We start from the raw sequence: 14,766 nt of genomic DNA on the forward strand, positions 1-14,766 counted from the left end.
TAAGTTTTCCTCTAACTCTAGAGAGCAACTTTGGAAACACAAGTGAGGTAAGGTGGGGGGGGGTGGAAGGTGAAGAAAGCCCATAAAGGAATCTCTGCATTTGTAAAACTTCACAGTTATCTGAGGTTGGTAGAACAGGAATGATCTGATAGCATTTCTGATAAGATCCTGGCTCAGCTTGTTTTTAGTTCTCTGAGTTTAGAAATATGAAGAGGATTAGCTGCCTTGCTTTCATGTGCAAAATGAACAAATGATTTTATTCACATCCTGGACTAGGGATTGCTGACTCGTCATCAAAGCTGTTCTGATATTTTTGCACAGCAATACCTGCATAATACTCACTGGCTTTATTTTGTAAAAGCACTTTTGCTTTCCACTTCAGAATGTGAAGTCAGTCAGGGGGTTGAGCTCAAGTCAGCAATTACCAGAGGCAACAGAGGGCAGCTACTGACCCTGCATTTGGTTTGGTAACAACAGGCAGAAAAATACTTCATGGCTTCGCGTTGGCCAAGCTTCTCTGGGAGCCGGAACTAAGCCGATTTTATTGATGGCATTAAAGAACTTCAGGTTTTCACAAATCTCCCCTTGTACCATCAGGACAGTTGAGAATTGGTTTATGCAAACATTCCAGTGACGAGAATCCCATATCCTGTATGAAGCTTCATAAACCCACCATTCCCCTTCCCATGGTTTTGCGGAAGAGTCCCTCCCTGCTCCTTAGGAATACAGGGACTGTACTTGCATCACTGCCTGCCCAAGCTGAATCAGTTGTGAAAATACGCAGGGCATAGCCAACATTTTATTTTTATTCCTTTCTCCTCCCCTGCAGAGGTTCCACAGCCAAACAGGGCAGCCCTGTTACCCATCCCCTACGCGTGGCGGCCATCTCTACGTTGACACCACTACTCTTCAAAAACAACTTTTCTCTGGTTTAGAGCAACCAGTTTCTTACCATCCAGAAAAAGCACTTGCAGGCTCAGTAATGACACCTAGTCAAATGGTGACCGGTGCCAAGTGGAAAACCTCCTCACTTTACGTAAGAGAAGGAAGAAAACTATAAAGCATAGGATGAAAAACCACATACTCTCTGCAGGTCATTCCACATCTCTGCGGGCTATCCTCCTCTCAACTCTACGGCAATCTGCTGAGCAGAGAAAACAAGGACGTAAGGGCTGACAAGTGGCAGCCACCTGATATTTCCTCAATATCCAAGAGGTTCTGCAAGGCCACCAAGCCTCTATTACATTTGCTCAATGCAGGAAATGATAGATATCTCACGTATAGTGTCTTCTATAAGGATCTGCTCTTCTCTGTGAGGGCAAGGAAAGGAAACAGCATGATTTTTATTTATTTCAGGGCTTGTACCAAAACTCACGTTAAAGATATAGAAGGTTTCCAATCTAGATTTGGAAAAAACAGAAAATCTTCAGAGAGGTAGAAAATTTCTCCCTCCCATGTTTTCCCATGATTGTCCTATCTCAGAAGGCCACAAAAAAACATGTAAAACTTGATCTCTAGAAGTGTTAAAGGCAGATATAAACAAAGATTTATTCCATAAACAGAGGGAATGGAGGAAGAGAAGTGGATCTGAAGTCCCCTTTCCGCATTCTCCCTGACCGGCTCTGGGCTCTGCCTGGGGCTTTGTGTCCACAAGAGACAAAGCGAGAGGGAGCACATGACCTTCAGACAGCAGCACATGACCTTCAGACAGCAGCAAGTCAACTCACACAAACAGGAACGACTCAAGCACCAACATTCACCTCATATTTACATTCCTGACTCTCTTCCCTTTCTACAAAAGAGGTGTCATGCATGTTTTGGAGTCCATCATTTGGCAGTTTCACTAATCTCCATTCAAGGAATAACCCCAAAAGCCTAGGCTGAAATAAATGGGAACGTTGCTCTCTATTCAATAAGGCATGAACATGAAACATCAACTGAGAAGAATAGGGGAGGCCACTGACAACACCCTACAAACATATTCTCTTCCAGCTTGTCCTAGTCTACATGCCCAGCATAGAGCTGGCAAAATACCAATCACTGAACATCTCAGAAGAGAAAGAACTGAGACAGTTCCCATAAAAATCAACTGTCATCCTAGAATAGTTGAAAACTGCCAGTCCACTTAGTCATGCAAAACTCTGGAATAAGTCAAAAGGTTTCTTTAAAATAGCTTTGCATACAACATTAGCTAGAAAGAGAAGAGGAAAAAAAATCAGTAGAAAATTTCCAATTTCCAGCAAGTGATAGATCTGGTTCTACCCCAAGGCATATGGTAAAATAAAAAATAAGTAAACAAGCATATATGGTAAAATACCTGTGAATTGTATCACAGAAAAGTACAAAGACTCAAAACACTCCCAGCTTAGCAACACTGATATGGCTGAGTGCAAGTTCTCTTTGAATGCACACATATAGGCAACCTTACCATATGGCACTGGTACCTCTACTTTTCTTCTCATATCAGACCTAACCTCACCAGTCTCTGGAACTTGAAATGATACCATGACCAGCTACAGTCTTTTTGCTCACCGAAACCTTATGCCTAGGAGCCAGAGGACTTGACAAATTTCTGTCATATAGGTTCTTACCTGCATCTGGGACCCAATAACAGTATTATTGCAGGCCAGCTCTGTCTTGTTGATTGTGTCTAGCATAGCAGTTTTGCCCACGTATTCTTTATTAGAGTTCAGATGACGTTCCAAGAGGTTCTGCACATCAGCACTGTACTGGTTAGTGAAGGCTTCTTCATACTGATCTGTCCAGAGTCGTATTCGATTCTCCCACCCTTCAGCTGTGTTTTCATCCAAGGCGTGTGCTTCGGAAGGGGAATTCTGCACCAAATAGCAAATGGTGAACGGAGGGCACATAACAGGGAAAATCTATCCACACCATTCTGAATGTGTGAACCTGCTCGAGAAAATGCTTCTCTCTTGCAATCTAAGAAAGCATTAGTTACAAGGGCACCACTTTCAGAACCTCCATTCTCTATAATATTGCACAAGGGTGGTAATCATACTTATGGAGAACTCTGAGCAGGATGAAAACCTCTTGCAAGTTAGGGCTTGGCACTGCTGAATACAGGAAAATTACAAGTTCTTATTTTTAAATCTCTTTAGAAGCATGATTAAGCAGATTGAAAAAAACTAAGGAGAACAACACAAAAAGGCAAGTAAACCTCATGCAGACTTGTCCAACAATGCAGACTCATGTCCAGCAAAGTGCTACCCAGATTGTATCTGAATCTTGGCAGAGACTTCTCCCAAAATACACAAGGGAACAGAAAGACTGCCCAATTTAGGGTCACAATAGATAACAGATGAAAGCAGGAGACAACTCTCTGAACTGTCCTACATAGAGATACCCAGATGGAGGCACAGAAACAAGCGGAACCAAGATGCAATTTCTTCCCCAGTCTTTAAAGATTGATTGTTGCCCTCTCCTTACATCCCTTAACTACTATTTTTTCCCCATCTGCTATTCCTCACCATCTTCTTATTTCCCTTCTACTCAACAAGGATATCAAAGGAAAATATTAACAATAAGCACAAGAACATGGCTGATAAAAATGCAGAGTTAACTGTCTACAAAAGAATAAAGAGAGGCGGAAGGAAAACAAAAAAAGACTTTTTAAACACACGATAAAGCATCTTTCTTTGGTTTGAATATTGCAGCTGTGCCCACCATCGAGTACAGAATGGGACAGTCACAACACTGCTGTCTTGTCTTCTCTCTCTACCACTTATCGCATGCACTTACTCACTACATTTATCTTTAACTGGACTACTGCTTCTGTGTATGATTAACACTCAAACACATACGGGAGCTCGGATCCTGACAAAATTCTGGGCAAATGCATATCAGTTGTACATGGAAACAGAATGGGCAGATGAAAAAACACAGCCAGAACAAGACACAAGCATAGGATAATATTGAGCAGGTTAAAATTGAAAGTCCTAAGCAGTGTAAAGAAGAGAGAGTAAAAATCTGACAATCTGACAAACATTTCATAAAAAAGGAAAAAAGCAGTTAAAAATAATTTTAAGCAGCATTGATAACTTGATAAGTAATTCAAGAAATTTAACACAAGCTATTCCAGAGGTCAACACTTCACAGGTTCCACAACAGACAAAAATGTGTGTCATGTACATGTTAGTGACAACAACAACAATTGAGGAACAATCATTTTCATCACATATATTAGAAGCATAGGAGTTCTCAGGTATCTTTACCCTCTCAAAGCATTTAGTTCCTATGGAGGTAAGAGCACACAGACACACCACAGAATGTCCCATTTCCACCAAACCACCTGCTAGCAACCAGTGAGCTACAATCCTGAGGCCAGATGGAATAGTCTGAATTTTAAGGAAAGTTTTTTGTTTCTAGGACACATTTAGCTCCAAAATTTAGCCCCTCTTTTTGAGGAGGCTTAAAATTAAGCTTAAAATTAAGCACCAGTCTTTCTGGCAGCCACACCTACCAATACTGTAAAAGGTCAGAAATAAATACATCCTTTAACTCACCCCTCGTAAGAGAATGTGGAGAGGGACAAGGCAATGTTGGGGACTCCAGCAATGAATTTGTGCTTAGATGTCCAAGCTCTACATATTTTTGATGCAAATAACTGACCCCATAAGAGAGCAATCAAAACCAGTTGTGCACAGTTGTGCATTCTCAGACCAAATACCCCACTCCCAGCTACCAAGAATCAGTCTCATCTTTTGAAACAGGGATGATCTCTGCCTTGCAAAACTGATGAGCTATGCAAAGATCTCTGCCTTGCAAAACTGATGAGCTATGCAAAGCTAAAGCAGGGTTCAGGAGGCAATTCCTGTGATATCCTTCTGAATAATGGTACATGGTAAAGCCTGGGATTATTCTAAGGCAGGTACCACAATTAGAGATTCCCCACCAAGCCAAGAGAGGAAAAAAAAACCTACAGAATATAAAACAAAAACACACCACACAACACAGAGGTTTTTCAGTTACACTCACCTTCATCCTCAGAGACTTTCGTGAGCCCTCTCGAAAGGCCTGTCCCCAGAATATGCAGGAGAGAGAGGAGAAAAAAAAAGAAAGTGTTATATAACCTTTACTCAGAATTAAGAGCCCCACTGGATCTTACCCCAACAGATTAACTCTTAACAACAGATGGCAAAAAAATAGGGAGACCTGAGTGAGAACCAAAAGACTTGAACAAGAAGGCTCCACAATGCAGATGCAGTGGAAGCTGCAAGAGTTTGACAGGCAGGATTTCTGAATTGTGAAAGCCTGCTTGAGAAAGCCATGCTTTTTATAAAATCTCAAGATCAACATCAAAACTCATACGACTAACCCCACTTTGATAAAAGAAATGCCCAGAACTGAGCAGAGTTGGTTCATAGAAAGAAAAAAAGAAAAAAGAAACCACACACCACACAACCCAAGAACCAAAAACCCAACACACACTGAAGAACCCACACAGTTCCTGCCCCCAATCTTTTATTTAATCAACACAAATCCATGTGCCTACCGGAAGAACTTCAAGGGAAGCTTAACCTCAGGAAAAATCACAGTAAAGCTAGCAGGTGATAGAAAAGAACCAGCTGTTCCAAACTGCATTCCTCCACAAGCAATCCAAAATCATTCCAGTCCTCAAGCCCTTACAATCAGATAGTAAATTCATCCTCAGATGTTCATCACTACCTGTATAATTCTCCATACAGCTACAAGCTCCTTCATTGAATAACAGCACTAAGAAACACTGCTGCCAGACCCTTCATTTAATCCACTAAGAACTGCCCTGTTCCATTCATATTTCATTCTTTACAAAGATTTTCCTTTGCCATAATCAGGCAGATGCCAAGAGCTATTTCCCCCATATCCTAATGCAGCAGAAGGGAAAAAATAAGTGAGAGTCAAAGTCCTTAAGCATAAATGAACAGCACTGAAAAAACTAAATGTGGAGTACCAGAGAGGTATTTGTAAATTAACAGCCATAAGCTCTAACAGTTCACAAAAATGAAGTGTCACATTGCGGCCTCAGACAAAGCAGTTCCTGGAAGGACAAAGCCTTCTTGCCTATTACCAAAAATGGCCTCTGGGGCAACCCCATTCTCAGTACTCTATATACCCTCTGAGCAGAACTGTGGCGACCTCACCTCATTTCACATACCTTGATTTTCTTGGCCTTTGGAGCAGTGCGCGTTTTTTCTGTACTTCTCTTCCTCTTCTTAGGTTTGCTTCTGCGGACACGGTTGACAGTCAGAGTGATGCTTGTAGGGGTGTGCTGCGTGGCTGTGTACAGCACCGTAGAGGGAGAAAGTTCTTCATCCCAGCTCTCAGTGGCACTGCTGTCCCCACCTGCAGAGAGGAGTGTTTCATTAGCAACTTCATTCTCTATCCCACAGAGACTTGCTCGCTCCTGTGTCCATTTTCATCAAGATGACTTGATGGCTCTGCATAGCTCTTCCCTGAGAAAATCACATTACCTCGGGTTTCCCTCCCGAAGTGGGACCTGGTCTCCTAAATTTCTGGTTTCTCACTGAATGCCACTGATACATATTTCACTTTTTTGTTCACAGGGTAATCTGCTCTCTCTCAGAGATGATTGGGGTGAGGGGGAAGGAAGAGTGAAAATCCCAGTGGTTGAGAGGAAAAGAGCATTAGAGAGCACCGATCACGACAGGATGATCAGAGCAGCCAAAAGACAGCAAGGCCTTACAAAAAGACAATCACCATTGGCAGAATTACAACTTCAGGCTCACCTGACACGTTGTCCTGCTTCCGGCGGCGGAGTCTGATCACCTTCCCCCTGCTCATTCCTCTGCCAAACGAGAATGCACAATTGAAGCTGGTTTGTAGGAGTAAAGTCACTTGAAATTCAACAGGATGTCACAAGATGCGTGCCCTCAGTGGGGCCCAGGATGATAAGAACATCGATTTAACATCCTCATCTCCACTCCTGGTGCCACCAACACTTGTCAGGCTGACAACGCAAAGGAGGAGGGTCAATACTAGGTAAAGCACTGGAAAGAATGCTCCAGTTAGCAAAAGGAAGTCCATCCCACAGCCCAAATGTGACAGTTCTGCATCAGAAGTCAACACAAGGGGCAGTCTGGATCTGCACTGCACCAAAACTGACCTGCACTTTTCACACTTGAGGAGGAAACCATCTTGGGAGACACTGCAGTGGCACCAAGTGGGAATTGATTCTCCTTCTGAGGAGCTCTCGCTGTCCCCGGAGTTCTCCTCATCGGGTGAGTGCAGGCCATTCAGTTCTGCACGAGGTATAATGGTCTGGACAGGAGGAGAGGCAGGCGGTGTTGGAGGAGGAGGGGCTCCATAATTATGATCCTGAAATGAGTATTTGCAGTACTACTTTTAACATGGAGATAAGATTCCTAGAAACAGAAGTCCCAAATCCACAGTTCCCACGTTATTATTAAGCAACCACTGTTAAACAATACTCTGAATCCCTGAATCTACCACAAAGGTAAAGCAAGTCTGAGACATGTAGATGGTTTTCCTCTGCATCAGTGAATTAAATCGAAAAACCTAGGAAAGCAACTGGACTAATGTCAACGTTGACTGTTAAAATGCCAATCATCTCAGATGATCTGCCATCCATCCCATAGTTTCAAACCATGCTCTGACTCTCCCTGACTTTCCCCTCATTTCTCATAGTTAAAAGTTACCAATAATGAAAAATCCATGCAGCTGAAACTAGGATAAACAGTGCACAATAAATCAAGCGGGGGCATAAAAATACCATCAGGAAAAATGTTACATATTCATTCCTCATTCATGTACTTCATTCAGTTAAAATCTATCCCCTAGAACACTGATAAAGCTTGCTATAGAGCACACAAGGGGTCACAAATAATAAACACACAAGATACAACATGTATGGCACAACTCAACCACATGTATTCCCTAATAAGCAAGCCAATAAAAACTCCTAAGGTGTAATGAGGAAGGAACTATGGCACAAGGAAACGAGCAGAGCAAACAATAAAGAGCTGATTCACTGCAGAGAGAGTACTCACTGCGTAAGGCAGCCCGCGATAGCTGTGTTTCTGGGTGGCCCCATAGCCGTGGCTGGAGTACACATTCTTCTCACTGACAGCTGGACTAGCTTCCACAGACTCTGGGCTGCAGAAAGGGCCAGAAGTAAAACCCATCAATATATCATCTTCCATTGCCAATGTTTCACTGCTCCTTCCTATTCGACATACAAGCTCAAAATGAACAAACTTCATGAAATCAAAGTGTGTTACGCTCTTCACCAGGGTCATATGTGCAGAAGTTGGACAGACAGAATGAATCTGCTTTCAACAGTGGGCAAGCAACTGAGGAAGGGCCACCCTGGATAACTGCTCTTGCATTCAACTGGGTCTCAATCTGAGACGTTAGAAAAGAGTAAGAACTGAGAAACAAACCCAGTTTCAACTTCATGAGGAAGTTGAGTATAATTTAGCATTCACATCTGAATTCAGCCAGCTTAATCTTGAGCCTACTGCACAGAATCTTGAGCCTACTGCCATGTTACTTCCACAACAGCTCTTTTCAGAAAGCAGCTAAGCAGCTTTCCTGCATCTGTGCCTGTTTCCCTCCCTCTCAGATGCTAATTGTTAGCCAAGACCAACGTCCTGTGATAAAGCCTGCAGCTGTGCTGACAACAACGAACAGGAATTGGAGACTCCTGTTACAAAGAGCAAATGAAACTCATGACGTGGACGTAGCGACCAGAGACAACTCAGGTTTGCTCTGGGATCTCTACAGGCAACCTAGTGTGCGAGGCACCAACTAGATTTGTTGCCGATGAGGTACGATGCACTCTTCCACCACACGGTGGTGGATAAAACCAGCCCAAAATGAAAGGTATATCTATAATAAGAAGTCTGCAGAAACCCTACTCAGAGACGGGACAGCTGCAATTCGGTGCAGGGAATGGTAGTGAGGCTACGGATAAAACAGTAGCAGAAAAACACGCTCTATTAAGAGCTGCTCTATTAAGGCAGCTGGAAGTCAGCTAACCTCTACGTATACAGATGTAGGGCCCAGATCAGAACATGGGAGCATTACGGAGCGAAGTCCTACACCTGAAGTCTTCATCAGAATTATAGCATGGAGCTGAACAAGAAGGAAAAACATAGGAATGGAGAACTTTACCTTGGCCTTCTGCTTCTCTGATGAGATCTTGCAGGACTCTTGGGGGGGGTCCTACATTGCCGGTGTGACAGAGCAGAGCTCCAGAGCACTAATGTCCAGCCGTCATGTGTGGGGTAGCGTTTGGGCACCACCCAAGAAAAGTAACCTCTGCGCCCTTTGGACTTCCTCTTCAGCTCTTGAAATCTCTGCTGCACTGAAGTTTGCCCCACCCTGCCACTGAACCTGACCTATTATAGCACACTAACTTTCCAAGGCTCTGACTTACTTTGAGGTAAGGTGGATCTGCCCTTTGGTCATGAAAGGCCAAGAATGTATGCCATAAAGAACTGTAGAAACCAGCAGGTCTTTAATCTACTGAAATCCCACATCCAAAGCTCAGAATTTAGGCGGATGGCATCATAAATCCAGCTGCTTTTCAATGAAAGTCAAGTACATTGTTGAGAGAAGAAGATACAGGTGGCGATCCCTCCCAGAAGATGCATTTCTTAACAAAGATATTGCATGGAGCTTGCCACATAATCCAGTCTTGCCAGATCTTCACAACAGTCCTTCAGGATTTCTAGATTGGTACAGAGTTAAATCCATCCCAGTTTCATCTTATTTTCAGAAGCAACGTTAGAAGGAAGAGCCCAGATGGCCTAAGCTGCATGTCTCTCCTCTGCCCAGGTCACCTCATGTTCCTAACAACAGTAGAGCCAGACTAATAGTAATGTTGCTGTAAGTACCAACAATAAAACTTCAAGACTGTTGGTGCAACAGTGTCCAGGGGCAACAACGCTGGGGGCCCATGTTTCCTCACCAGCACAGAAAAGACTGCAAGCCTGCAAAGAACTTCAGTATCTTCCAATGTGCAGAGTCGGGTTAACATGGCAAAGGTATTCTGCAGCTTCCAGAGCACCCTTAGAGACCATAAAACACATCTAGCATTTTTCAGCTCCTCTATGCATCAGCATGCAAGGGAGGATGTTAAAGCTCAGCCTAAAGAGAGGCCAAGTTAGCTTCCCATTTACCTTTCCACTGCCTTACTGATAAACCTCTTTGAAATCAATGCCTTATGACAGCCAAGGAACTTGGATACCAGACCATGCATCAGACTTGCAGGATTTCAGGGGACAAGTGGAGAACGGTTTAACTTTGAACACACTCATGAAGGATAGTCCAGCAGTGAAGCAACAATGCAACACTGGAAAGCCAGGGAATAAAGTCCTGGCTTTCCAAATTTTTAGAAAATGGACAGATAGGCCAATTCAGAAATCCTCAAAAAGCCATTTTAGAAAGTACTCCAGCCTAGCCTTGAGTTAGGCCTATATATGTCTTAAAAAGGATGCATTTCTTAAAACCAGGGAGAAAGACAGCTTTTCGGAAGGTTTATAGACAGTCTTTTTGATATTTAAATGTAACAACTGATATGTGTAGATACATCTGTCTCCTCTCTCTCATGCTCAACTCTGAAGGCAAAGCACATTGAACATAAACAACCTTTTAACACTCTTTTTTCCTGACAGAAGCAGCTTAAAGACTCAACTTGCAGGAGTTTTAGAGTGCTGGGGTGGTTAAGTATGATGAGAAGAAATATTGAATGTTAAACCTTGAAAAGTAAACGACCAGATAAGTCACTGATCAGCAGTGATTTATTGGACTGACTCCTCTCAAAAATGACACACAAAAAATAACAGACTGTAGGATAGAATGAAGCTCCACAAAGGGAAAAGGATGCCTAGAACGGGGTCAATGGGAAGACAAGCAGAAAGAAGCATTAGGAAGCCTTGCAGAGAGTCCGACTGTGTAGAATCAGGGCAAGATGAAAGGGAAAAGCAACGATTCACACCCTAGTCCACTGCTCTTACAGGCTCAAAACTAGCGTTCCTTCTCCTATGCTGAACAAACTAATATGCAGGGAGTTGCACAGGAGGTACCTTAAAATTTTTCATATGGGAAACCCTCCTCCCCAAGCATGCTTTTTAAAAAACACGGTGCAGTCCATACTTCAAAGACGGATGCAGGAAAGCAGGAGGCAGAAGCACAAAGAAATCACTTCAGCCCTTGCCTCCAACAAAAACACACTCCTGGGCTGACACCATTTTACAAGGGTTTAAAGATGACAACGTAACATTTTTGGGATTTGAAACATTACCTGACTCCTAATAAGGTCTCTTAAAAAGAAATGGTAAAGGTCCCCCCCAGCAAGGTTCAGCACTGTGGTGACAATCGTGTACAAGGGGCGCCCATGACAAGGACCCTGAAGGACCATGCAAGGCACCCTTCTTGGAACCTGCTCAAGGGGCAGGAGCACCATACGTAAAGGTCTCTATATGGGCAGAGGCTGACATACGTCTGCAGCCAAGCTCCAGGTTGGTGCAGAAGTCAGATAATCGTGACACCGAGTTTGAGCTAAGCGCTGCTGCACGTGAGGCTCAGCACACTGATCCTGCATAGAAGTGTTTTGGAAAAGGAGCTGCCTTGTCTCTAGCCAGCTTCAAACATGGGTCCAGAAAAAGCACAACTGTCTGCACTCAATGCAGACAGATTAGTCTAGCTCCTATAAATCAGAGCTAAGCGTTCACATTTCTGGAATTCCCCTTTTGCCTGTCTCCTGTCTCCAACTTACCAATCTCCGTCACACTGCATTTATTGGGCATTCAGCGCCGGTCTCTGCACCCATCCCGCACAGCCCGCGGGCCAGTGCACCCTTTCTGCCGAGCGGACAAGCGCGTGCCCCGACCCTGCAGCCGCACTCGGACACCCTCCCCACCTCCTCCTCCTCCTCGGGGCAGCACTCACTCCGATCCTGCAGCCATGTCGGAGTAGGACGTATCTGGTGTGGTGACTCCCAGAGGGATTGCAATGCTCATGACGCCCGTCGGGGATCACGGAGTCCAGAGGGCAGCGACTGGCCGCTCCGAGGGCGGAGAGGAGCCGCAGAGCCTCGGCCAACACGTCACGGACATGGGGAAACCTACCGGGGGAGAAACAAAGCATTGCATCTTTGTAAGAGCACCAGGCCTCCTCGGTACACCCCGAAGGCGGCGTCAAGCAGAAGATGAACAGAAACAGATCTCCAGGCAGTGCCATGCCGCACCGTTTTTACTTCATGTTCCTCTCTGGGGAGGAGGAAGGAGGGAGATGGCAGCTCCTTGCAGTGCGGGTCTGCCATGGAGGGCGCCACGGCCATGAAGCCCATCAGGACATTCCTCCCCCAGCCAAACTCGGCTGCCACACAGGCAACGTCCCGGCTCCTTTGGCCCAGGCATGACACTTGTCACCCGCCGCCCCAGCCCTTCACCAGCGCTTCCTAACTGCTCCCAGCGTGAGCAGCAGCCGCATCCTCTGGGGAGGACGAGGAGTGGGAAGGGCGCGGCTGCCCACGGTGCCTCGCTCCGCGAGACCCGGCACCAAGGGGGAAGCGCAAAGCCTGCCCGGAGGGCTGGGGCCGGCCCTGACGCGGAGGGCCCCGACTTTTCCGAAATCCCGCCGGAGCCCTCCCCGCGGCAGGGCCACGTCAGGCGTCTGGGCGCGCGCCCATAGGCGGCCGCGCGGAGCGGCGCCATTGGCCTGGCGCGCGGGCAGACGGCCCTGAGTCACTCACGGCGGCATGACGGGGCGCAGGCCGGGCCGCCAGGAATACCCGCGCCGAGGAGGCTCCACCTTTCCTGCCGCCCGCCGCCTCTGGCCAAGGCGGCCGGGGGAGCGCCGAGGGACGCGGGCTCCCAGGGCTGGATACGGAGGCATACGGAGCAGCGCCCACGGGCCTCGTTACATAAATAACCCCGGGAGAGGCAAATCCTGGAGCTGTGATTTCCACGAGCCTGAAACCCATTCCCACAGTATAGAGAAGTGCCGCGCTTTACAGCACTAGTGAAGCAAGCAGAGCTCTGAAACTGGGCAAAACGGCAATGATTTAGGAGACAGGCCGTCGCTACCACCCATGTTCCCTGCAAGTTAAACCTTAACTGAAACCCCAGCAGCCTTGAGCGACTTTCTGCAGCCTTCCCGGGCCGCGGGCAGGGCGGTCCTGCGAGGCCTGTGGAGCACAGCCCCTCGGGTACAACCCGCCGTCACATGCTCCCCGGCATCCCAAGGATTTTGCCAGGCAGCCAGCAAATACTCCGGGGCTAGAGATGGCCACGAGCCAAACTCGGCTGTGGCCTGGGAATTTCTCATCGGGAACTTACTTTGGACATGATAGTCCACTGATTGCTTAATACAAAATAAGAAGGAAATAAAAAATCCAAGGAGATTTACTTGCAAGGGCGGGTGCAGGAGCAGAGAGGAGTCACAAGGCTGAAATTCCCTAGGCACTACTCCATTTCCCTTCCGTCCCAGAAGGCAGGCCTCCCTTATCACACGGAAATATTTTCCTTTAGAGAAATCTTTCTGTTAATGTATCACAGGCACACTGAGGATCACAGAAGCATTGTGTAAATATTTCCAAGTCATCTGCAGCAATTCCCTATTCGGTCTCAAAGCAATGGTCTTGCTGGGAAGGTGGGGAGAGAGACCTGGCTCACAAGCAACTCCACAAACCCAGCAGAACAGAGACATTTCAGAGCAGTTTTCTGAAGAAAAGCAACTTCAAGCAATGTCCTGTTTACCCTTTCCTGTGCTTGTTACAGATACATGCTTTCTGCGAATCTATGTATAAAGGGAGCTAAATAAAGCATACTGCTTTTATTCGAGCAGAAAGGAAGGTACAGAGTTCACCAGCGAACTTGGCTTAACCCCAGCGACAGAGCAGCAAATAAGATCCCTCCCTTCAACGCTCGGTGTTTTTCAATCCCTCACAGGGAAGATGCTCCAGCTGGATTAAGCCTCAGTGCTAGATAAGAGCGTTAGCTTAAGCAGAGACTCCCACCCAGCAAAGGCAGGCAGCACTCAGGGGCATTACAGAGAGCCCTTCCCTGATCTCTTGAAAAGCATGTGTGTAAACCAAGAAAAGAAAATATGCATCATCCACAGATTTCTTTTTCCCTCCTTTTAATTATCTTTTTAATTCTTCCCTGAGTTTTTTTTTTTTTTCCCGTTGATCTCTTCCCTCTCCCCGACCAGCAACCAGAGACTCAACCAGGACAAACTCCAATCTTCTGCCTCTCTGGGATATGGGAGAATTGAAAATTCCAGGGTGGCTTCTGGATTTAATATTCACAGGAATATTCTTGTCAGTCTTGGGATAGCAGTGACAAATTCAGAACCATTTTTCATGAGGAAAAAAAAACCAACAACAAAAAAACCCACTTTCCATCAAGACAATACAAACATTAGCCCATTTTGGTGCAGTCTCACTTCTGGAAAACTGAACGCTGAAGAAACATGAACTACAAAAGGTTAGACAAGGGGCGTGCTAGCTCAGTCGCTTTTATGTTGACCCAGAAGTACTTGCTCAATCATCACCGGCGCTCCAATTCTGACCTTTGCTGCTGCTGCTTGATTTGTACTTTCAACTCTGACAAGGTAACGCTCATGATAAATTGCTGTGACAAATCTCACAAGTGCCATCCAAGGCTACATCATCTTCGGGCTAATTCAAGTGCGATCTTCAGACAACTTTCTCTACAAACACCCAAAACGTTTGCATGCCCAGAAAATACCCGGGCGAGATCAAAATATTCCCTCACT

The 14,766-nt window shown here is 45.6% G+C and overlaps 1 protein-coding gene across 4 annotated transcripts in view; it reads right to left on the reverse strand.

Annotated features, from left to right (window-relative positions):
* SETD5 (SET domain containing 5) overlaps positions 1-12,109 on the reverse strand; it is a 41,445-nt gene extending 29,336 nt beyond the window's left edge. For 2 of the 4 annotated variants that reach the window (XM_026052538.1, XM_026052537.1), the window contains exons 1-7: positions 11,935-12,061; positions 8,028-8,133; positions 7,124-7,335; positions 6,747-6,805; positions 6,155-6,342; positions 4,996-5,034; positions 2,592-2,834 (exon numbers count right to left, since the gene is read on the reverse strand). In XM_026052538.1, the coding sequence (XP_025908323.1) occupies positions 2,592-2,834; positions 4,996-5,034; positions 6,155-6,342; positions 6,747-6,805; positions 7,124-7,335; positions 8,028-8,133; positions 11,935-12,005 (918 nt within the window). In that variant the 5' untranslated portion in view covers positions 12,006-12,061. Of the gene's footprint in view, positions 1-2,591; positions 2,835-4,995; positions 5,035-6,154; positions 6,343-6,746; positions 6,968-7,123; positions 7,336-8,027; positions 8,134-11,934 lie in introns of all 4 variants that reach the window. The other 2 variants (XM_026052539.1, XM_026052540.1) reach the window with 2 other exon arrangements.
* Positions 12,110-14,766: the final 2,657 nt, after the last annotated feature.

Source organism: Nothoprocta perdicaria, unplaced genomic scaffold (assembly GCF_003342845.1).
Source record: "Nothoprocta perdicaria isolate Ctin4 unplaced genomic scaffold, notPer1 scaffold_9, whole genome shotgun sequence".
In the NCBI taxonomy this organism is placed as follows: domain Eukaryota; kingdom Metazoa; phylum Chordata; class Aves; order Tinamiformes; family Tinamidae; genus Nothoprocta; species Nothoprocta perdicaria.